The sequence below is a fragment of the Lontra canadensis genome, unplaced genomic scaffold, assembly GCF_010015895.1.
Source record: "Lontra canadensis isolate GAN:19392208 unplaced genomic scaffold, GSC_riverotter_1.0 scaffold9, whole genome shotgun sequence".
Classification (NCBI taxonomy): Eukaryota; Metazoa; Chordata; class Mammalia; order Carnivora; family Mustelidae; genus Lontra; species Lontra canadensis.
In genome coordinates, this window is record NW_022631003.1 from 38,658,235 (window position 1) to 38,675,701 (window position 17,467).

At 34.0% G+C, this 17,467-nt stretch overlaps 1 protein-coding gene across 2 annotated transcripts in view; it reads right to left on the reverse strand.

The window, feature by feature from the left end:
• CPNE8 (copine 8) overlaps positions 1-17,467 on the reverse strand; it is a 200,883-nt gene that overhangs the window by 14,653 nt on the left and 168,763 nt on the right. For both annotated transcript variants that reach the window (XM_032855344.1, XM_032855345.1), the window contains 3 exons: positions 12,989-13,116; positions 2,184-2,286; positions 630-687 (listed from right to left, as the gene is read on the reverse strand). In XM_032855344.1, the coding sequence (XP_032711235.1) occupies positions 630-687; positions 2,184-2,286; positions 12,989-13,116 (289 nt within the window). The remainder of the gene's footprint in view (positions 1-629; positions 688-2,183; positions 2,287-12,988; positions 13,117-17,467) is intronic.

The following is a 17,467-nucleotide window of genomic DNA, read 5'->3' on the forward strand; positions in this document are numbered from 1 at the left end:
AATTGGCATCTGAACGAGGCCTAAGCCCAAACTCAGAACTACCTAGTCACTCAATGTAGCATAATTTTATAAAGTGTCATTAAATCTCAGATGGTCAGTTCCATTTTCATTTTACTTTGCTCTTTCATATGATAGAACTTATATATTTATAAAGCTAATGTCTATCAACTAGCCAGTGTCTGAAAAACCATTAAAGTAGCATATTATGCTTGTGTGTTAACATCTCTCTTCACAACCTAATGGTTTATAAATTTAGGGTTCATCCTCAAAGGTTTTTAGTGAACCCAGAGTGTACTCTGCCTTGTGAACAACTCAATCTATCACCCCGTCAGCCATAAAACACATTATTTTGAGATGAAAACTATCAAAAATGGAACAGAAAGCTACATGTTGAATTAATCTATACCAGATAGATAATGTCCTTGTCAGAAGACAGTATTTTCATTTGCTCAACTTAATAGACTTCATTGTGAGATACCTACATTTATGTCTATATGTACATGGACATTATATACATATCCACGTTCATATTCACACTTAAATACAAGAAAGAGTGATAGGAATCTTAGAGCATAATGAATCAGAGTAAATAAACCCCCAAGGAATATTACTGAAAATCTATTACTCACCATCAAATTCTGCTGGTCCAACACCTACTATAATTATTGACATTGGAAGTTTTGAAGCCTTCAAAGAGAATACACAATTAGTTCACAATTAAGAAATTGAGATAAATGAGGTTTGAGAAGAAAATAATATACTGCTTTGATATTTTTTCAAGATGTTCACTAAAACAGGTTTGAACATATTTAAAATGAACACAGAATATGCTCGACTCTACTCATTCTTTTTGAACTCTCTAGACACGCTTATTCAGTGGGACATTCTCCAGGAATGACCAGGCTTGGACAATATAAAAAATAAAAAAGTATTGCTCATTTGCCTTCACTTGCTATTCTCAGCCAACATCTTCCTAAGCTGACTTTGGCTATCTTTGGTCACTTTATTCATGTACTTACTCCTCTCAAAAATCTTTCAGTTGCTACACGGTGCAAAAAAGGCACTACAGCTGTGAAATAGTAGTACCCTACTCTATCTCATTTACACCCAATGGTAGGAAAAGCAAAAATTCATAGTAAATGAGTGAATACAAATAATTACAGGAAGTTATTATTATAATAATTAATTTGTTTTATTAACTAGCCAGAAGATTGTGAGGGATAACGAATATTTGATGTAATAGCATGTTTTCCCATCATATCACTCACACTATGTAATAATTTTAAATAATTTAAAGGTCAGAATGTGAGATCTGGCAGCAGAGAGATGGATGGCTGGCATGGCCACATCTACAGCTATGAAGGCCATCAAATTATGAATCATTGTTCCTCACTACATATTAAGTTCCTATTTTAAAGTGCACACTAATGCCACTGACCAGAACATAAAGAAAACCAAGATGAATTCTACCCATGTGTCTAGTTAAAAAATAACAAACAAATAAATGTGTAAGCCTTTAGCTCTACTGCTTTTTATGCATAGTTTTTCTAAGAATATGTCTATGATTTTTTTTTCCACATGAAACTTTTCCCCTCCACCAAAGAGCTAATTATATCTTCCCTATGCTATTAATAATAAGATACCATAAATAATTCATTCACGCATCCCATTTTCACTAAATGTCAACTTAGTGCCAAACATTGCTAAACTTGGAATAGCAAGATATGATATAATTCTATAGAGTCTAATATAGATTTTATAGATTATAGTCTTATAAAGAAGACAAATCAATTAAATAATCTTAAAATAAATAATTAGGAATTCTAACAAGAAGAATGGTTTGTGCGTCCAGTCCAGTCCTTCTCAGTTCTATAGAAAAAAAGTTCTATGGAAACAGTTCTACCGAAAAAAAAACCTGTCAGTACAGTTCTGTAAATGAAATGTAAATATTAAGAAAAACTCTACAAATTGTACAAATCATCCACACCCCTCAGGTTAGTCGTTAAGGATTGATGGTACATATGCATATGAGTTGTCTGGATAGGGTTAAGAATGCAATCAGCTTCAAAGGCATGGGCATTTTGTTTCACTATTAAATCAACCTAAGTAAACTCTGCTTATTCAACCTAAAAAAGCACCATGCTGTCACTTAGCCAGCCCCAAACTGAATGACCCCTACTCACATTGACTATGGACTCCTTGGTTTGAGCCATATCCGAGATAACACCATCCGTCACAATCAGGAGCACAAAATACTGGGAACCGTCTTTTACAGAAGAGGCGTATCTAAAGCAATGAAAAGATAAAGAATACCACAGAAAATAAAACAGTTCCTCTGTATGCGATGTCTGCTACATATAATCGCAACAGTCAACAAACCTTTTTTTTTTTTTTCAACAAACCTTTAATCTCAAGAAAATATTTAAACAAATGTTAGGAGTCTATATTATCCAAGCTCTCAAATAATGCGTTTTTTGGAAATAGCACACTAGAATAACAGCAACATAGGTGCATGCCAGCACACGGACATGCCTACCTGCCTTAGAAATTCATTCCCTAATAATAGGCAAGCTGGATGCAGGTATGTTTAAAAAGAAAGAATGGATATAGCTTGCAGAAACAGAAATCCTCGCTAAGCAACATTATGTGTATGATCTTCAGTAAATTACTTAAGCTATCTAAATTTTATTTCCTTGCCTTTAAGATCAAGATCACAGCCTTTGTATTGTTAATAAAGAAATTGCACACATGCTACTCAATCTATAATACAGTTTATGAATGGCAGCAATAATCATTAAGTGGTTTTTGTTTTGAAATAGATACAGGTGATGGTTGCACAACATTGTGAATGTGCGGAATGTCAGTTCAACGTGGTTACTTTTGTTACTTGAATTTCACGTGAATAAAACAAATGCAACAGAAGAAGCACTTTTTGACATATCCATGGTTCAAGTTCTTAATATTTGTTAAACTGATGAAAGATGGAAAAAAGGATACCAAATAAAGACAAAAATTAGGTATATAATAAGAATATATTCTAGTACTTGAAGTTTATTAGAGTTCTCACCAAATAATACTCAATAATTTATAGGAGAATTTTATGAATATTATATTTTATCAAAAATTTTCCCATTGTGTTCTACATTCTGGGTACCTAGATTATATTATCAACAATATTATTGTTGTATATAATAATATAATATATATGTATAATGTATATAATAATAGTTATATTATCAACAATAATAATTTTGGGGGCACCTGGGTGGCTCAACATTAGCAGTCTTCGGCTGGGGTCGTGATCCCAGGGTCCTGGGATCAAGCCCGGCGTCGGGCTCTCTGCTCAGGGGGGAGCCTGCTGCCCCCCCTCTCTCTGCCTGTCTCTCTGCCTACTTGTGATCTCTGTCTGCCAAATAAATAAATAAAATCTTTAAAAAATAATAATAATTTTTATGACTTTTCATATGTAATTAGTATGCAGGTCATATCTAGAAATAAGTAAGCATTATGGTACTCTTAGGAGATAGTAATCGAGAAGACTTTGGTTTACTTCTGTAAAAATCATTGAGTATTTATAGATGTATGTATATCTATGTATGTATATCTATCTATATCTATATCTATATCTATGCATCATAGAATCATAAAAAATTAGCCTCACAGAAAAACTGGGTTCAAGAACCTGTCTACTGATTACCAATAATGCTTCTTCATAACCTGAAGTACCCAAAGGGATCAAGTTTGAACAGATCAGGGCAGACCAATAGCATAATACGTCAGGGCAAACCTTTACTTCTTGAAGAGCAGAATTAACAACCATATGGATAAGAAAAATATATACAACTCTGCCATATTAGAGAAACTAATAATTGCTCATGAAGCTAATCAAATTGTAATTTTATAGACTGATCAAGAGAATAGAGTAAGTGGCATGTTCACACCCTACAAAGATAACATGGCACCAGTTCCACAATGTACAGCCAAAAATACTCCCACTACATTCAATAACTGATCTTCAACATCAAGGACTTAAGTTTAATGGTAACACAATCAATGAAAAACAATCCCAACCAGATCTGAGACTATTCTATTTCATGATTAACTTTTTTTCGTAATAAAAGAACTCAGATAATCTCCTTCAGGTATTCATTTTTAATTTTTAAGTACCCATTTTTTTTTTAAAAAAAGCATTTCTTACTATGCTTCAGAAATACAGGGTTTTATATTTCACGTGATTAATGGCAGGCTATAAACAGTAGTGAGGAAAGCTTCTACGAGTACAAGAGTGTAGTTTTTCTGCTTTTCTTACCAAATGATACTCTTAAAATGGTGAATTTTTACTAGATTTGAAAACAATACAGAAAGTTTAACATTACACATATTTATTTATAAATATCACTTCAAGTGGCTTAACTCTCTGATTTTCTTTGGTGGGGTATTTACTTTTATTTCTCTTTCAACACTTCTGATCACCCATAAAGAAAGTCTCAGTTATTAGTATATTTTTTTCCAGCTTTACTGAGGTATAATTGGTACACCAAAAAAACCCACAACTATATAATTGATATATACAGTTTGATGAGTTCAGACGTATGTATAAATTCATGTTACCATTAAAACAATCAAGGTAATAAATATACCACTTCCAAATTTTCTTTATGTCCCTTTGTATGTGTGCACATGGTAAAACACACACACACACATACCTTGTAACAAATTTACAAACATACCCTCGTAACAAATTTTTAAGTGCATAGTATCTTATCATTACCCATGGACATATCTTGGCTGTTGTGAATAATGTTGTAGACATCTCTTTGAGATCCTGATTTCAATTTTTTTTGGATGCATACTCAGAAGTGGGATTTTTGGTTGCTCTATTTTTATTTTTTGAGGAATCTCTATGCTTTTTTTTTTTCATAGTGGCTGCACCAATTTAAGATTCCCACCAATTACGCACAAGGGTTCCAATTTCTTCACACTCTGGGCAGTATTTGTTATCTTTTTGACTTTTTAATAATAGCCATGCTAACAAGTGTGCAGTGATAATGATAGTTCGTTGTGGTTCTGATTTGCATTTCCCTGATGATTAGCAATGTTGAGCATTTTGTATATACCTGTTGGCCATTTGTATGCCTTCTTTGAAGAAATGTCTGTGCCAGTCCTTTGCCCATTTTAAAAATCAGATCAGTTGTATTTTTGCTCTTGAGTTGTAGGAGTTCCCTATATATTTTGGAAATTAACCCCTTATCAAATAGTTTCAAATATTTTCTCACACTCCAAGGTTGCCTTTTCATCTTGCTGATGGTTTCTTTTGCTTTGTAGGAACTTTATAGTTTGATGTAGTCCCACCTGTCTATTTATGCTTTTGCTGCTTGTGCTTCTGGCGTCATACCCAAGAAATCATTGCCAAGACCAATGTCAAGGTTTTCTCTCTGTTTTATTCTAGGAGGTTTATCGTTTTTGGTCTTATGTTTAATCAACTTTGAGTTAACTTTTTTGAGTGGTAATATAAGGATCCAATTTCATTCTTTTTCATGTATATGTCCAGTTTTCCCAACACAATTTATTAAAGAGATTATCCTTTCCCTACTGTACCTACTTGGCACCCTTGTCAAAGGTCAGTTGGCCACATACCTGCAGGCTTTTCTCTGGGCCTGTCTATGCTGTTCTATTAGTATATATACTTATATTTTATATCAGTGCCTTGCTGTTTTAAGAAATACCATCAAGATTTTGGTAGGGATTGCACCAAATCTGTAGAACACTTTGGGTAGTATGGACATTTAAACAATATTAATTTTTCAATCCATAAACATGGGATGTCTTTCCATCTGTCTGTGTGCTTTAATTTCTTTCATTGATGTTTCATATTTTTCACTAGAAAAGGTTTTCACTTCCTTGCTTATGTCTATTCTTAAATGTTTTATCTTATTTTTTGGTGCTATTGTAAATGGGATTCTTTTCTTCAGTTTCTTTTCAGATAGTTTACTGTTAGTTTATAGAATGCAACTTTTTAATAGGCTGATTATGTGTCCTACAAATACTGAGTTCATTTATCAGTTCTAATAATAATATTTTTTCTCATCCCTTCATTTCTGGTCGATGTCCTTAAATCTAAGTTGAGTCTCTTGCAGACTGCATAGAGCTCGGTTTTGTGATTTTATCCATTCAGCCACTCCATGTCTTTTGATTGCTGTACATTTACATTTTGGTTTTCTTTTGATTCACCAGAAAGTATACTTAAGAGAAGGGGAGAATATACTCATACTGCCAAAAGAGTTAGGAATAGAGCCTGAAGCAGGTATAGTAAACTTGGAATTTCTCTTAAGTTTTTTTTTATCTTAAAAATTCTTAAGAGTTTTATATTTTATTTTATAAAAAATATGTTTGTATTAATGCTTTGTATTTCTTAACTTTAAATGCTGTAGAAAGATACATGAGTTTATTGTGTGACTCTCACTACTGCTAGATACATGAATTTGAAAATAAATTTCATTTTGTCTTTATCCTCAGAAGCACCAAAAATTAATCTTTTAAGACTTTTCATGGTTTCTAGGGCTTTGCAGTATGTACTGGCATATTGTTGCCCTTTGCAAATAAATCTAAGTTAAACAAAATCATATTTTATGCTACCACTTCTAATTAAGTCTATTTTAAAGTACTATATATCTGTAATAAAGTAATTAAAATGCTACAGAAATGTGTTAAATAGAAAGTAGAGGCTGATCACATCTCAATCCATCTTCAAGGAGGTAACACTGATATGTAATCTTCAGATTCAAATTATATTTTAAATGTATTAAAGAACCTTTCTGCTTAAAGGAACCTGAGGATGAATCTTTTTGTAAATTGCATAATTAAAACTCTTATTATTAAAAGCCTGTTAAATGTCTTTTGTCAAATATAGGTAATCTATTATTTATATTTTAATATTACTATGGTAAATCTGCGAGAGAGGTGAATTGTGTCAGGGTTTTGGAATTTAAACGCGTTCTCCTGGAGTCCTCATCAAGGAACTTTCTGGGATGGTGTTTATAAGATTCCTAATAGGTTGGTTCAGATTTGTGGGATATCCTCTCAGCTTATTATTAGTTCACAGGAATAGAGAGGGAAACAAGACAAGGTAAGAAACTGACTCGGGAATGTTTTATTTGAGTAGTTTAATTTTGATATACATAATGAATTAAATCCTAATGCTAAATAAAGGGATACATTTAAATATTCCAATACAACATAACATAGTAATTTTTCTGTTACTAAGCTGTTACCCAAACTACTTTGGGCAGTTTAATGAAGTGACTGACTATATCCACAATCATATGTAGTTTCCTTGCACTTTCTTTTATGTGTGTTTACCTCTGGAATTGTGATAAAAGGGTTTAAGTCTGTAAGGCATCATAACATAGTTACTCGGAGTAAGATTATTCTGTTTGGAATTTTAGCTCCACCACAAATGGCCACTCTTACATATCCATTTTGTCATCAGGAAAATAGGAATAATAACACTACTGACACCTCTTAGAGCTGTTGTGAAGATTAAAAGAAATAGTCCAGATGACATCACTGAGCACATTGCCTGGGATGGATTATGGACGCAAAAATAAAACTTAATTTTAGTTGGTTATCTGGGTCTAGATATGTAGATACAAAAATCTAGTCAATAGGTAGCAACTGATAGAATCCTCTTAAAAAACTGAAATGTGATGGCCTTAACATAAGTAACTGGTTAGGCACAAGAAACAAATGACTAGTAGTTAGGAAACAAAATATATTATTTAAGTCAAGTGAAAAAAATAGTAAACTTTTCACGACAGCTTGAAAGATCATTGATATTTTCATTGGTATATTAGATTATTTTGAAGTAATAAGCTGGTAAAATATACCACTAAAAATATATTGCAAATATGTTTTGAATGACTTGAAGTTACTGAGGTAGAATTCTAGATGAAGAAAAACCTTTGAAAAAGTGATCTAAACAGGAATGTGAAAATAGTAATTGCCATATCTGAGAGGGCACTGAGGTTAGTTGGGGTTGAGTAAACCCCACTTTATTACAACCACGTCTATATAAATACATGGTTTCCTTAACATGTTCCTTCCTACCATTATTAATTAATGAGATTTAAGCAGAGTGTAATGGACATTAGCTCTCTTAATAAATTCATAGATGGAATGGATTTCTCTGATTTTAAATTTGTTTTCAATGTATAACATAATGGTGATACCTATCTTTTGGTAGATATGATAGTCTTATGTGTCAACTTGGTTAAGCTATGGTAGCCAGTTGTTTAGTCAAACACTAATTAAGGTATTCCTGTGAAGGTATTTTGAAGATATAGTTAATATCTACAATTGGATAATTTTACATAAATGAGATTATCCTCAAAAATGTGGGTGGGCCTCATCCAATCAGTTGAAGGCCTTAATAAAAACTGCCCCCCCAAAGGAATTCTTTTCTTTTCTTTTTTTTTTAAGATTTTATTAATTTATTTGACAGGCAGAGACAACAAGTAGGCAGAGAGGCAGGCAGAGAGAGGAAGGGAAGCAGGCTCCCTGCTGAGCAGACAGCCCAATGCGGGGCTCGATCCCAGGACCCTGGGATCATGACCTGAGCCTAAGGCAGAGTCTTTAACCCATTGAGCCACCCAGGTGCCCCAAAGAAGGAATTCTGACTCAATACTGAAAGGATATAAAATCCTTCCTGAGTTTCCACCCTACCAGCTTGCCCTACAAATTTCTGATTTGCGAGTGTCTGCCACTGCATGAACCAATTCTTTAAAATAAATTTATCTATATACCTGTATTTATATATCTTATTCTGTTTCTCCTGAAGACCCTTATTGATACAGTAGTTATCAATCACAATGACATTTTCTACAGGTCATTAACATTGACTAAGCATTATCCTTAATAGCTCCTTTAGATATACTATTATAAACTTACTTATTTTATTTTATTTTTTAGAGAGAGAGAGAGAGCATGCAAGTGGCAGGGGACCACTTTATTTATTTATTTATTTATTTTTTTACCACCAATAAACAAGGATTTATTTGGAAATTTCCAAACCTGCCAGAAGTGGCACTTGCCAAGCCCTGGGGTCCACCCTTCTACCAAGCTCTGAAGGGCAGCAACAGTCCTTCCCATCTGCCCCCTCATGTCCCACTGCCCTCCACCAAGCACGCACACCCGTACCTCAGGCCATGCCAGAGAACTGGAGCCGCCTCCAAGGCGGCTCTACCACTCTGGGCTCAAGAGGTGGGCTGGCAGGCCTCTGGCATCCGAGGAGATGATGGCGGCCAGAGCTGCTTGCACAGATTGAGGAAAAACAGAAGGAGGCACCAAACAGGGCTCCCTGAAAACCCCAACTTACCCCTGTACAAAAAAAGTGGTTCCCGCATAGAAAAACCTGCTTCCCACATAGTGCAAATACCCAAAGAAAAGGAAAAACCAGCAGCAAGGCTGGCCTGGTAGGAATGGCAAAGAACTTTGGTTTAGAAAGGCCAGGAAGAGTGTGAGCTGTGCTCCTCTCCCTCCATGGAGCATTAAGCAGGCTCCATGCTATCATGGGGCTCAATCTCACAACCCTGAGATCATGACCTGAGCTGAAATCAAGAGTTGGACACTTCACTTAACTAATGGAGCCACCCAAGTGCCCCATTAAAATGTAGTCATAATGCATGGCATACATAAAATTCAATTAAATTAACATGTGTGGATTTATCAGTGAGTGTAAAGTACTAGGCTTCATGCTGGCTTAAAACATATGTATTATAAGTTATATTTTTATCATATTATTACAAATATTAAATATAATTTAAAATCTAATTTAAATGTAACTTATAACACTTACGTATATAAATTTAGATACTTATATATTTAATTAAGTCATAATCCCTGTCCTTGGTGGGGAAAAGATCTACATGCAACAACTGAGTCGGATCAAATTAGTGTTTTGATAGAGGTATTCATGTACGACAATTCAGAAACCAGATGTAATGACTCTATGACCAGAGTACAGCGCATCCCGGAGAATGTGGTGCGAAATGACGTTGGATGGGTGGTGGTAGCTGGATATTAAAAGTTCTTAAATACCAAACTAAAGTGTTTGAACCAAAATCTGTGACAGGGCATCAGTGGATGTTGAGTGGGATTTTTACATCTTCTGAAATGCTGTTCCCCAGACAACTCTATGAAAGGAAAACCAGTCAGACAGGAAATTAGACGCAGGGGGCTGGAAAACCTCAAAATAGCACATAAAACTTTCAAGTTTCCCAAACAAACCCAAAAGCTCTGGGTCTTTGACTCATGGTATTGTTATCTCAATATTATCTTAAAAGTCAATAGTCTTATCACATAGATCTTAATCACATAGATTCCAGTTCTAAAATGAGCATAATTATTATTCTATTTTAATAAAGATTTTTATTTATTTATTTGAGAGAGAAACGGGTGAGAGAGAGAGAGAGAGAGAGAGCACATGCACATGAGTGGGGAGAAGGGACAGAAGGAGAGAGACATGCAGGCTCCCTGCTGAGCAAGAAGCCCGATGTGGGGCTCGATCTCAGGACCCTGGGATCATGACCTGAGCCTAAGGCAAACGCTTAACCAACTGAGCCACCCAGGTGGTTGCTTATTATTCATTATTATTATTACTCTTAAAAAGAAGAAGAAGAAGCATTCTTTGAAACGTTTATAGAAAACTACTATAAATAACTAAACATTTATCAATATAGAAAACACACTTCTTAAGAAGAAAAAAATCAAACAAATAAAAAAGCAAGGCAATACATTTGTTTTTGACTTTATAAAAATATTTTTCAGTGACCACTATCTTAACATAAACAGAATTCATTTATTAGATATTTGTTAAGTACTTACCTCCTATATGATGGGCAGGGTGAAACACTAATAAAATGCATTTAAAAGTAACAAAATGGTCAAGGAGTTTTATTTAAACAGGGGTCATACATACTATACTTCTCATAATTTAGAAAAAAACAGTAGCTTGTCTTTTAATTGATAAATATTTTGGATGGTAATTTTGGGTCAGAAAAAAATCACCTGTCTTAATAAAAAGCTTAAAAAATAAAGTAAACGTTATTCTCAAAGATAAAGTAAAAGAGAGAAGCATTTCTTATAAAGCTTCATAATAAGAGTAGATACATGGAACATCAGATCACATTGGAAGGAAAGATGATTCCCCAAAAGCCATATCTTATGTGTTTCTTATTTTCTCTTATTAAAAAATAACAATGAAGAATTATTAGATTATAGATTATTGTCAAAGTCTGAAAGTATTAGCTGGAAACTACCCTTATATCTGAGAATTTTTTTTAAAATGCTGGACAAAACATGAAAAACGGTAATCAGACAATGTTGAGCCTATAGTTTTAGATGGTGTATATAGAAATGCACCTAGAAATTTTACATCTTGAAGTTTAACTTTAACAGTAGAGATATCCAGGGTAAAAAATATAAAATTAACCAGTAAGCACTCATGAAAACATTTATAATAACCAGCATGAGTTTGCACAAAATAAGTCCTATCATTTTTCCTCTTTTTATAAAAGACAGTGATTTGTATGGTAGTGCGTGAGAGAAAATGAGAGTCAACTATAATTTATTTTGTGATATTATTATTTTTTAATATTGTTTCATTTGACAACCCTCAAAAAACTAGGAAATAGAATACAAATAAGACTATTTATATAGGCTAATACAATTATCTAGGATATGGTTTTCAAATTATAGGTAATGACCCATTAGTGGATTTTGAAATCAATTTTGTAGGTCAAGACCTGTATTAAGAAAAAAAAAAAAGTAACAGAAAAGAATAGGACAACATAGAAATGAAGAGGAAATAAAGATAAGCATAGTTTTACTTCATAAATAATCTTTTTTTAAAGTTGTGTGTGTTCAGAAATGAGACATGAAATTCCTAACTTAAAACAGACTGTCAGTGAAAATGTTTCAACAACCTGAGCCATAGGGTCACACTGAGAGAATGGTCATCACTGTATCACTGTCAACCTGAGATGGACTTCCATGGAAGAGTTCAACTGGGGTTAGCTCTGGGTACAGGGGTATTTTAGTATAGTGTCTATGTCCCAGATAATGGAAAGTAGAACACATTTAAGTCACTCGTGATGTCCAATATGGAGATGATATAGTACCAGAAACCTTTAAACAGAGAACTGAGGTTTCTTATCTCCTTTAGGCACTGATCAATTTATCCAAATGCAGTATACTTTCAAGTTCTGACTACATATTGGGAAGGATAATACAAAAGCTACACATTTTTCATTTTCTAAACATAAGGCAGTGTTTCAAAGGATCTGCAACTGGGTCAAACTTTTTAGGGATTTTAAAAGTGGTGTCTAATTTATTTATTTATACACTGGTGAAAAAAAGATAAGCAAATGTGTATAGATTATTACATTTAAAAACTCTTTCCAGAACATGTTAACTGGAGTCATAAGCAATTATATTCTGATCTCAATACTATGTACTATATACAGGTAGAGCTCTGGGAATTTTTAAAATTAGCTATTATATTAATTTCAGAGAGGTTAAAATAATGTGTCCTATATATCACTAAAAGGCTTTAGTTGTCTTCGTAGGTCTCTTACTACTTCCATGCTACTATGGAATGTGATATTAGATTGAAAGATTCACACTGTTGAGATGATAATCGATCTTGTTATTGCTCTCATGGCTGCCTTTTCAAAGAATAAAACTCTTCTTAGTCGAACAAATACAGAGCCTGATATAACTCAGTGTATATTTTTCAAATTGAGATTTTGATGTCAAGTTCTTAGCAACGTGAGCTCAGTGGCGACTCTTTCTACCGTTATCTTTTCCCTCACTTTCTTGGAGGTAAATGAGAAGAAAACACCTTTGATTTGTGGAGTTATGGTAACAATACTACTATAATTTCATTGCAGTCTGGTACACTGGCATATATCCCTTGTCTACTTCTACTTACCTTGCTACATGATTAATTACAGGAGCAAAGTTGGTTGGCCCATACAGTTGTACAGATTTCAGACTCCGATAATAAGCCTCCATGACCCCCTCAATGCCATCACAGTAGGGGTTTTGAGGGTTCCCATTCTGTAGAATTGACAGGCAAAAAAGGAGTAAAAATTAGTAGTGTCTGTAAAGATCAACTGAAAAAGAGGAAAGATAGGTTGACACTCAAAGACGTTTTGGAATAACGGTCATTTACATAAGAGTAGAAAATAATAAATTACATGGTCAACAATAGATGACAATGTATTATAAAAATTGTGATATGAAGAATCTAATATTTAAGCGTTAAAAATTGATACCCTCCAGAAGAAGAACCACAGAATACTCTAAATAATCTTGAGAAGCTGAATATCACAACATTCTATAATTAATGTGTTCATTATACACGTCTATGTACGTGAAGAGATGAATGTATAAAAACCCCGATAAGAAGCAAATAAAATATTAACAGTGGTTAAATCGGGATGGCTCCATATAACTGGTGACTTTCATTTCATTTTTTAAACTGTTCAATATTTCCCAAGTTTTCTGTAGTGACATCTATTAAAATCAAGAAAAAAAAATCACTATCCATTCAGTTCTAAATTATAGATGGAAAAATACAAAATATCTGCCACATGCATATTTTCGGGTCACAACTGATAACCCCAAGGAGAGAAGGGGTCTGAGGGAAAGTAATTTGGTGTGAAAATTATCAAGACAAGGTAAAAGGAAAAGAATCAAAGAAACATTCATGTTGTCCAAGGCAAATGGAGCTTGCCACTAAGTTCTCATTCTGGAGATGGCACACTGAAGGGCAACTGCATACTTGGAAACCTGGACTAGCTTTTTCATACCTCGTATGCTTTATTATTATTAGGTTCAATTCTCCTAGTCCAGATTTTTCAAATTACACAAATAAGGTAGTAATTAGTTATCTATTACTTTGTAGCAAATTACTGTTAAAGTCAGTGGCTTAAAACAATAATTATCTATTATCTCAAACATTTTTTTGGTGTCAGCAGCAGCTTAGGAGTTGGTTCTCGAAGTATTTCTCATGAGTTTGCAGTCAGTATGTCAACCTGGGCATCTCAGAGCTTGATCAGAGTTGCAGGATCTGCTTCCAGGAAGGTTCACTTATATGGCTGCTAGCAGAAGGTGAACGTGGTCTCTCTAGAGGGCTGCCAGATTGTTCTTACGATCTGGCAGCTAACATCCTCAGAATGAATAATCCAAGAAAAACAGCAAAAAAGGAAGCCCCAACAGCTTCTATAAGCTAGTCCCATAAGATGCATACCAATACTCCTACTTTAATCTCTTTACTAGAAAGTTACCACTAGGGGCGCCTGGGTGGCTCAGTGGGTTAAGCCTCTGCCTTCAGCTCAGGTCATGATCTCAGGGTCCTGGGATCGAGCCCCACATCAGGCTCTCTGCTCAGCAGGGAGCCTGCTTCCCTTCCTCTCTCTCTGCCTGCCTCTCTGCCTACTTGTGATCTCTCTCTCTGTCCAATAAATAAATAAAATCTTTAAAAAAAAAAAAAAAAAAAAAAAGAAAGTTACCACTAAGTACAGGCCATGCTCAAGGGAAAGGGAATTAGACTTGACCTCTGAAAGGGAGGAAGGATAAAAAAAAATGTGGATATATTTAAAATACAATAATTTCAGCATGCATGTTTTTATCTGAACAAACATAAGTGACCGGTAATTTGTAAATAAAATTTGTTGAATTCTATATACTAAGCTGTACCTTAAAATATTTATATATATTAGGCATTTTCTATGACAACCCTAAAAAAAGTAGATAAAATATTGTCATTATTCTCACTTTACAAATGAAAAAATTAAGGCACTGAGAGTTTAGTGTGCCCCAAAATTACATAATACAAATGAGAGGGCCAGTATTTGAACTCAAAGTCTAAAACTTCAGAGCCTAATCTCTCTTTTTTAAAAAAATATTTTATTTATTTATTTAAGAGAGAGAGAGAGCAAAAGCATAACTGGGGGGAGGCAGAGGAAGAGAGAAAGGGAGAAGCAGACCCTGCACTGAGCAGGAAGTTGGATGTGGGTCGATCTCAGGCCCCTGGGGATCATGACCTAAGCTGAAGGTAGATGCTTAACCGACGGAGCTTAACCGACTGAGCCATCCAGGCACCCCCAAGAGCCTAATCTCTTAACACCATTATGCCACCATGTTTTGAAATCCTAAGCATTTTGAAAGACAAGAATTCTCAGGAAACCAAGGCAGATGTTATCAACCACTTCAATTTTGCCATTTGTGTGAGAGGGATATACACCCACTTTTTCCTTTTAATTTTGTCTTTCATTCAATTTTTTAAAAATTAACTGACCATCATGTAAATTTTTAAAAACATAAAAATAATAAAAAACCTCTTATAATATATAATAATAAAGATATTCTTATAGTTTTATATTATAAAATTGGTTACATTGATTGAAATTATAATTTAAAAGTTCAATATTTAGCACAAAGCAGTTAATGATTGCTTTTGATGTTAATCTGAGCTGACCTATCTAACTTTCCTTTAAATAAAATTTTACAGTATTCCTTTCCCTTGATAAGCTATGAAGCTAGTTAAAATTAACACTCATTATTGATTTTGAGCAAGTAAAAATGTATTCTATATATGCTTTAGGGGAAGGAAATACAAACCAGGATGGTTCTGAGCTACTTTTTCATCATCATTTTACCATTTTAACTAAGGGTTTTTATTTCTAGAAAATAATATATTTTCTCTATTCCTATGGAACTGAAATTACAATAAGGTCACCATTTTTCTCACCATTTCATTTCTTAGTGGAAAGATTGTCACTGGATGCTCTATTCATCATTACAGAATATTTAAAGCACTGATTTCTGCATTAGTCCTCATTCCATAATAAACTGCTCTACGAATTCCTCATATGCTTTGGATGATAAGAACATATGACATAGAATTACACATTCTTTTTAATTTATACTTTGCATTATATCAGGATTATTTAAAATAATTTATAGCTATTAAAATGAGACTTTCCTCTTAATGACAAAGTTGTACTGAGCTATAAAAAGATTTTTTTCAGGTCTGTTTAAAAACTCATTTCACAAAATAATTATGTGTTAGTTACTAATTACTAACAAGCAATTAGTTTTTACTTGTTAGAACAAATTAACATAAGCTTATATGTGGCTCTAGAACAAAAGCAAAAGAACAGGATATTTCTGAGAATAAACGCATTCGATTTTGTTGTTTATTAATGAAGAGGGCAGCAGATGCCCTATTTTATATTTCCCTTTTAACTAACAACCTTTCCCATTTATAAAATAATGAATGTTAATTTGTAGAACACATAGAACATAAAGAACAGAATTCAGAATGAGCACTAATCCCACCACATAGACTTAAGTGGGGAGGAATGTCCATCTCTCATCCATTTTCCCCTCCATTTGACTCCCTGAAGCCTTGTACTGAGGATTTAGATTCAGTTCCAAGAGAGAAGACTATACAGTCTGTTGCTGCCTAGAGCCTGTAACACTTTTCAGCAGGGCTAACAAGACGACAAAACACTGAGAAGAAGCTCTAAGGAGTGGTCACTTTTCTCTTTGAAATGTATCCCTTGCTACCTAGAGGTTGCTTAAGTGGGGAAAAGCTGCAAGAAGTCTCCCTTTTATTCCATAAGCAAACATCTGTTGAGCTTCTATTTCATGCATACAGTGTTAAGACCCTTGGTTGTTAAATCATTAGCATCTAGATAGAAGAAAAGACATACATATCAATACTAAATTGCGCAGATTTCTATAAATGCCAAAGTAAGGGAAAAGTAGGCCAGCACTTCTAGAGCTCTAGCAGGAGAAATCAATTGGCCAGGTGTAAGCATTTCTCTATTGATCATGGCGGGAGACTTTCTTTAAAGGGTCACTGGCCACATGCCCATTATGAATACCTCCTCTGCAGCTCTACACTATTATATTTCATTGTAACAACTTAAGGAGTCATCAGAATCATAATGGGATGAGAGCAATGACTCCCTTTTACAACCTTCCTGCTCATTTTTTATTTCCTGTTCTTTTCCACTATGGAATATATGTACATGCTTATTCATATTTCATAGGAAAAGATAGGGTTTATCAGAGACCCTTTTGATTAACAGCAAAGAAAACATTAAAAATGACATTTTCCTGTTCAACTTTCAGCATGTGAGCTAGCCGTAAAGTCACCAACTAGGGATTATTTAATTTTTTAGAAGGCCTCCCTTGCTATCTGAAAGATTATTTGAACTTAGTGTGATAAATATTTATGAATCTGTATCACAAATTTTTACATGAATCTGTACCACAATTGTTACCATTGTTACCATATGAGGGTTTGTTAGGATGACAGACTACATTAATTGCCAGACATGGGCCTGCAAACTAACTGAAATAGAAAGATTAACAGGAGGAAAAATACTATACA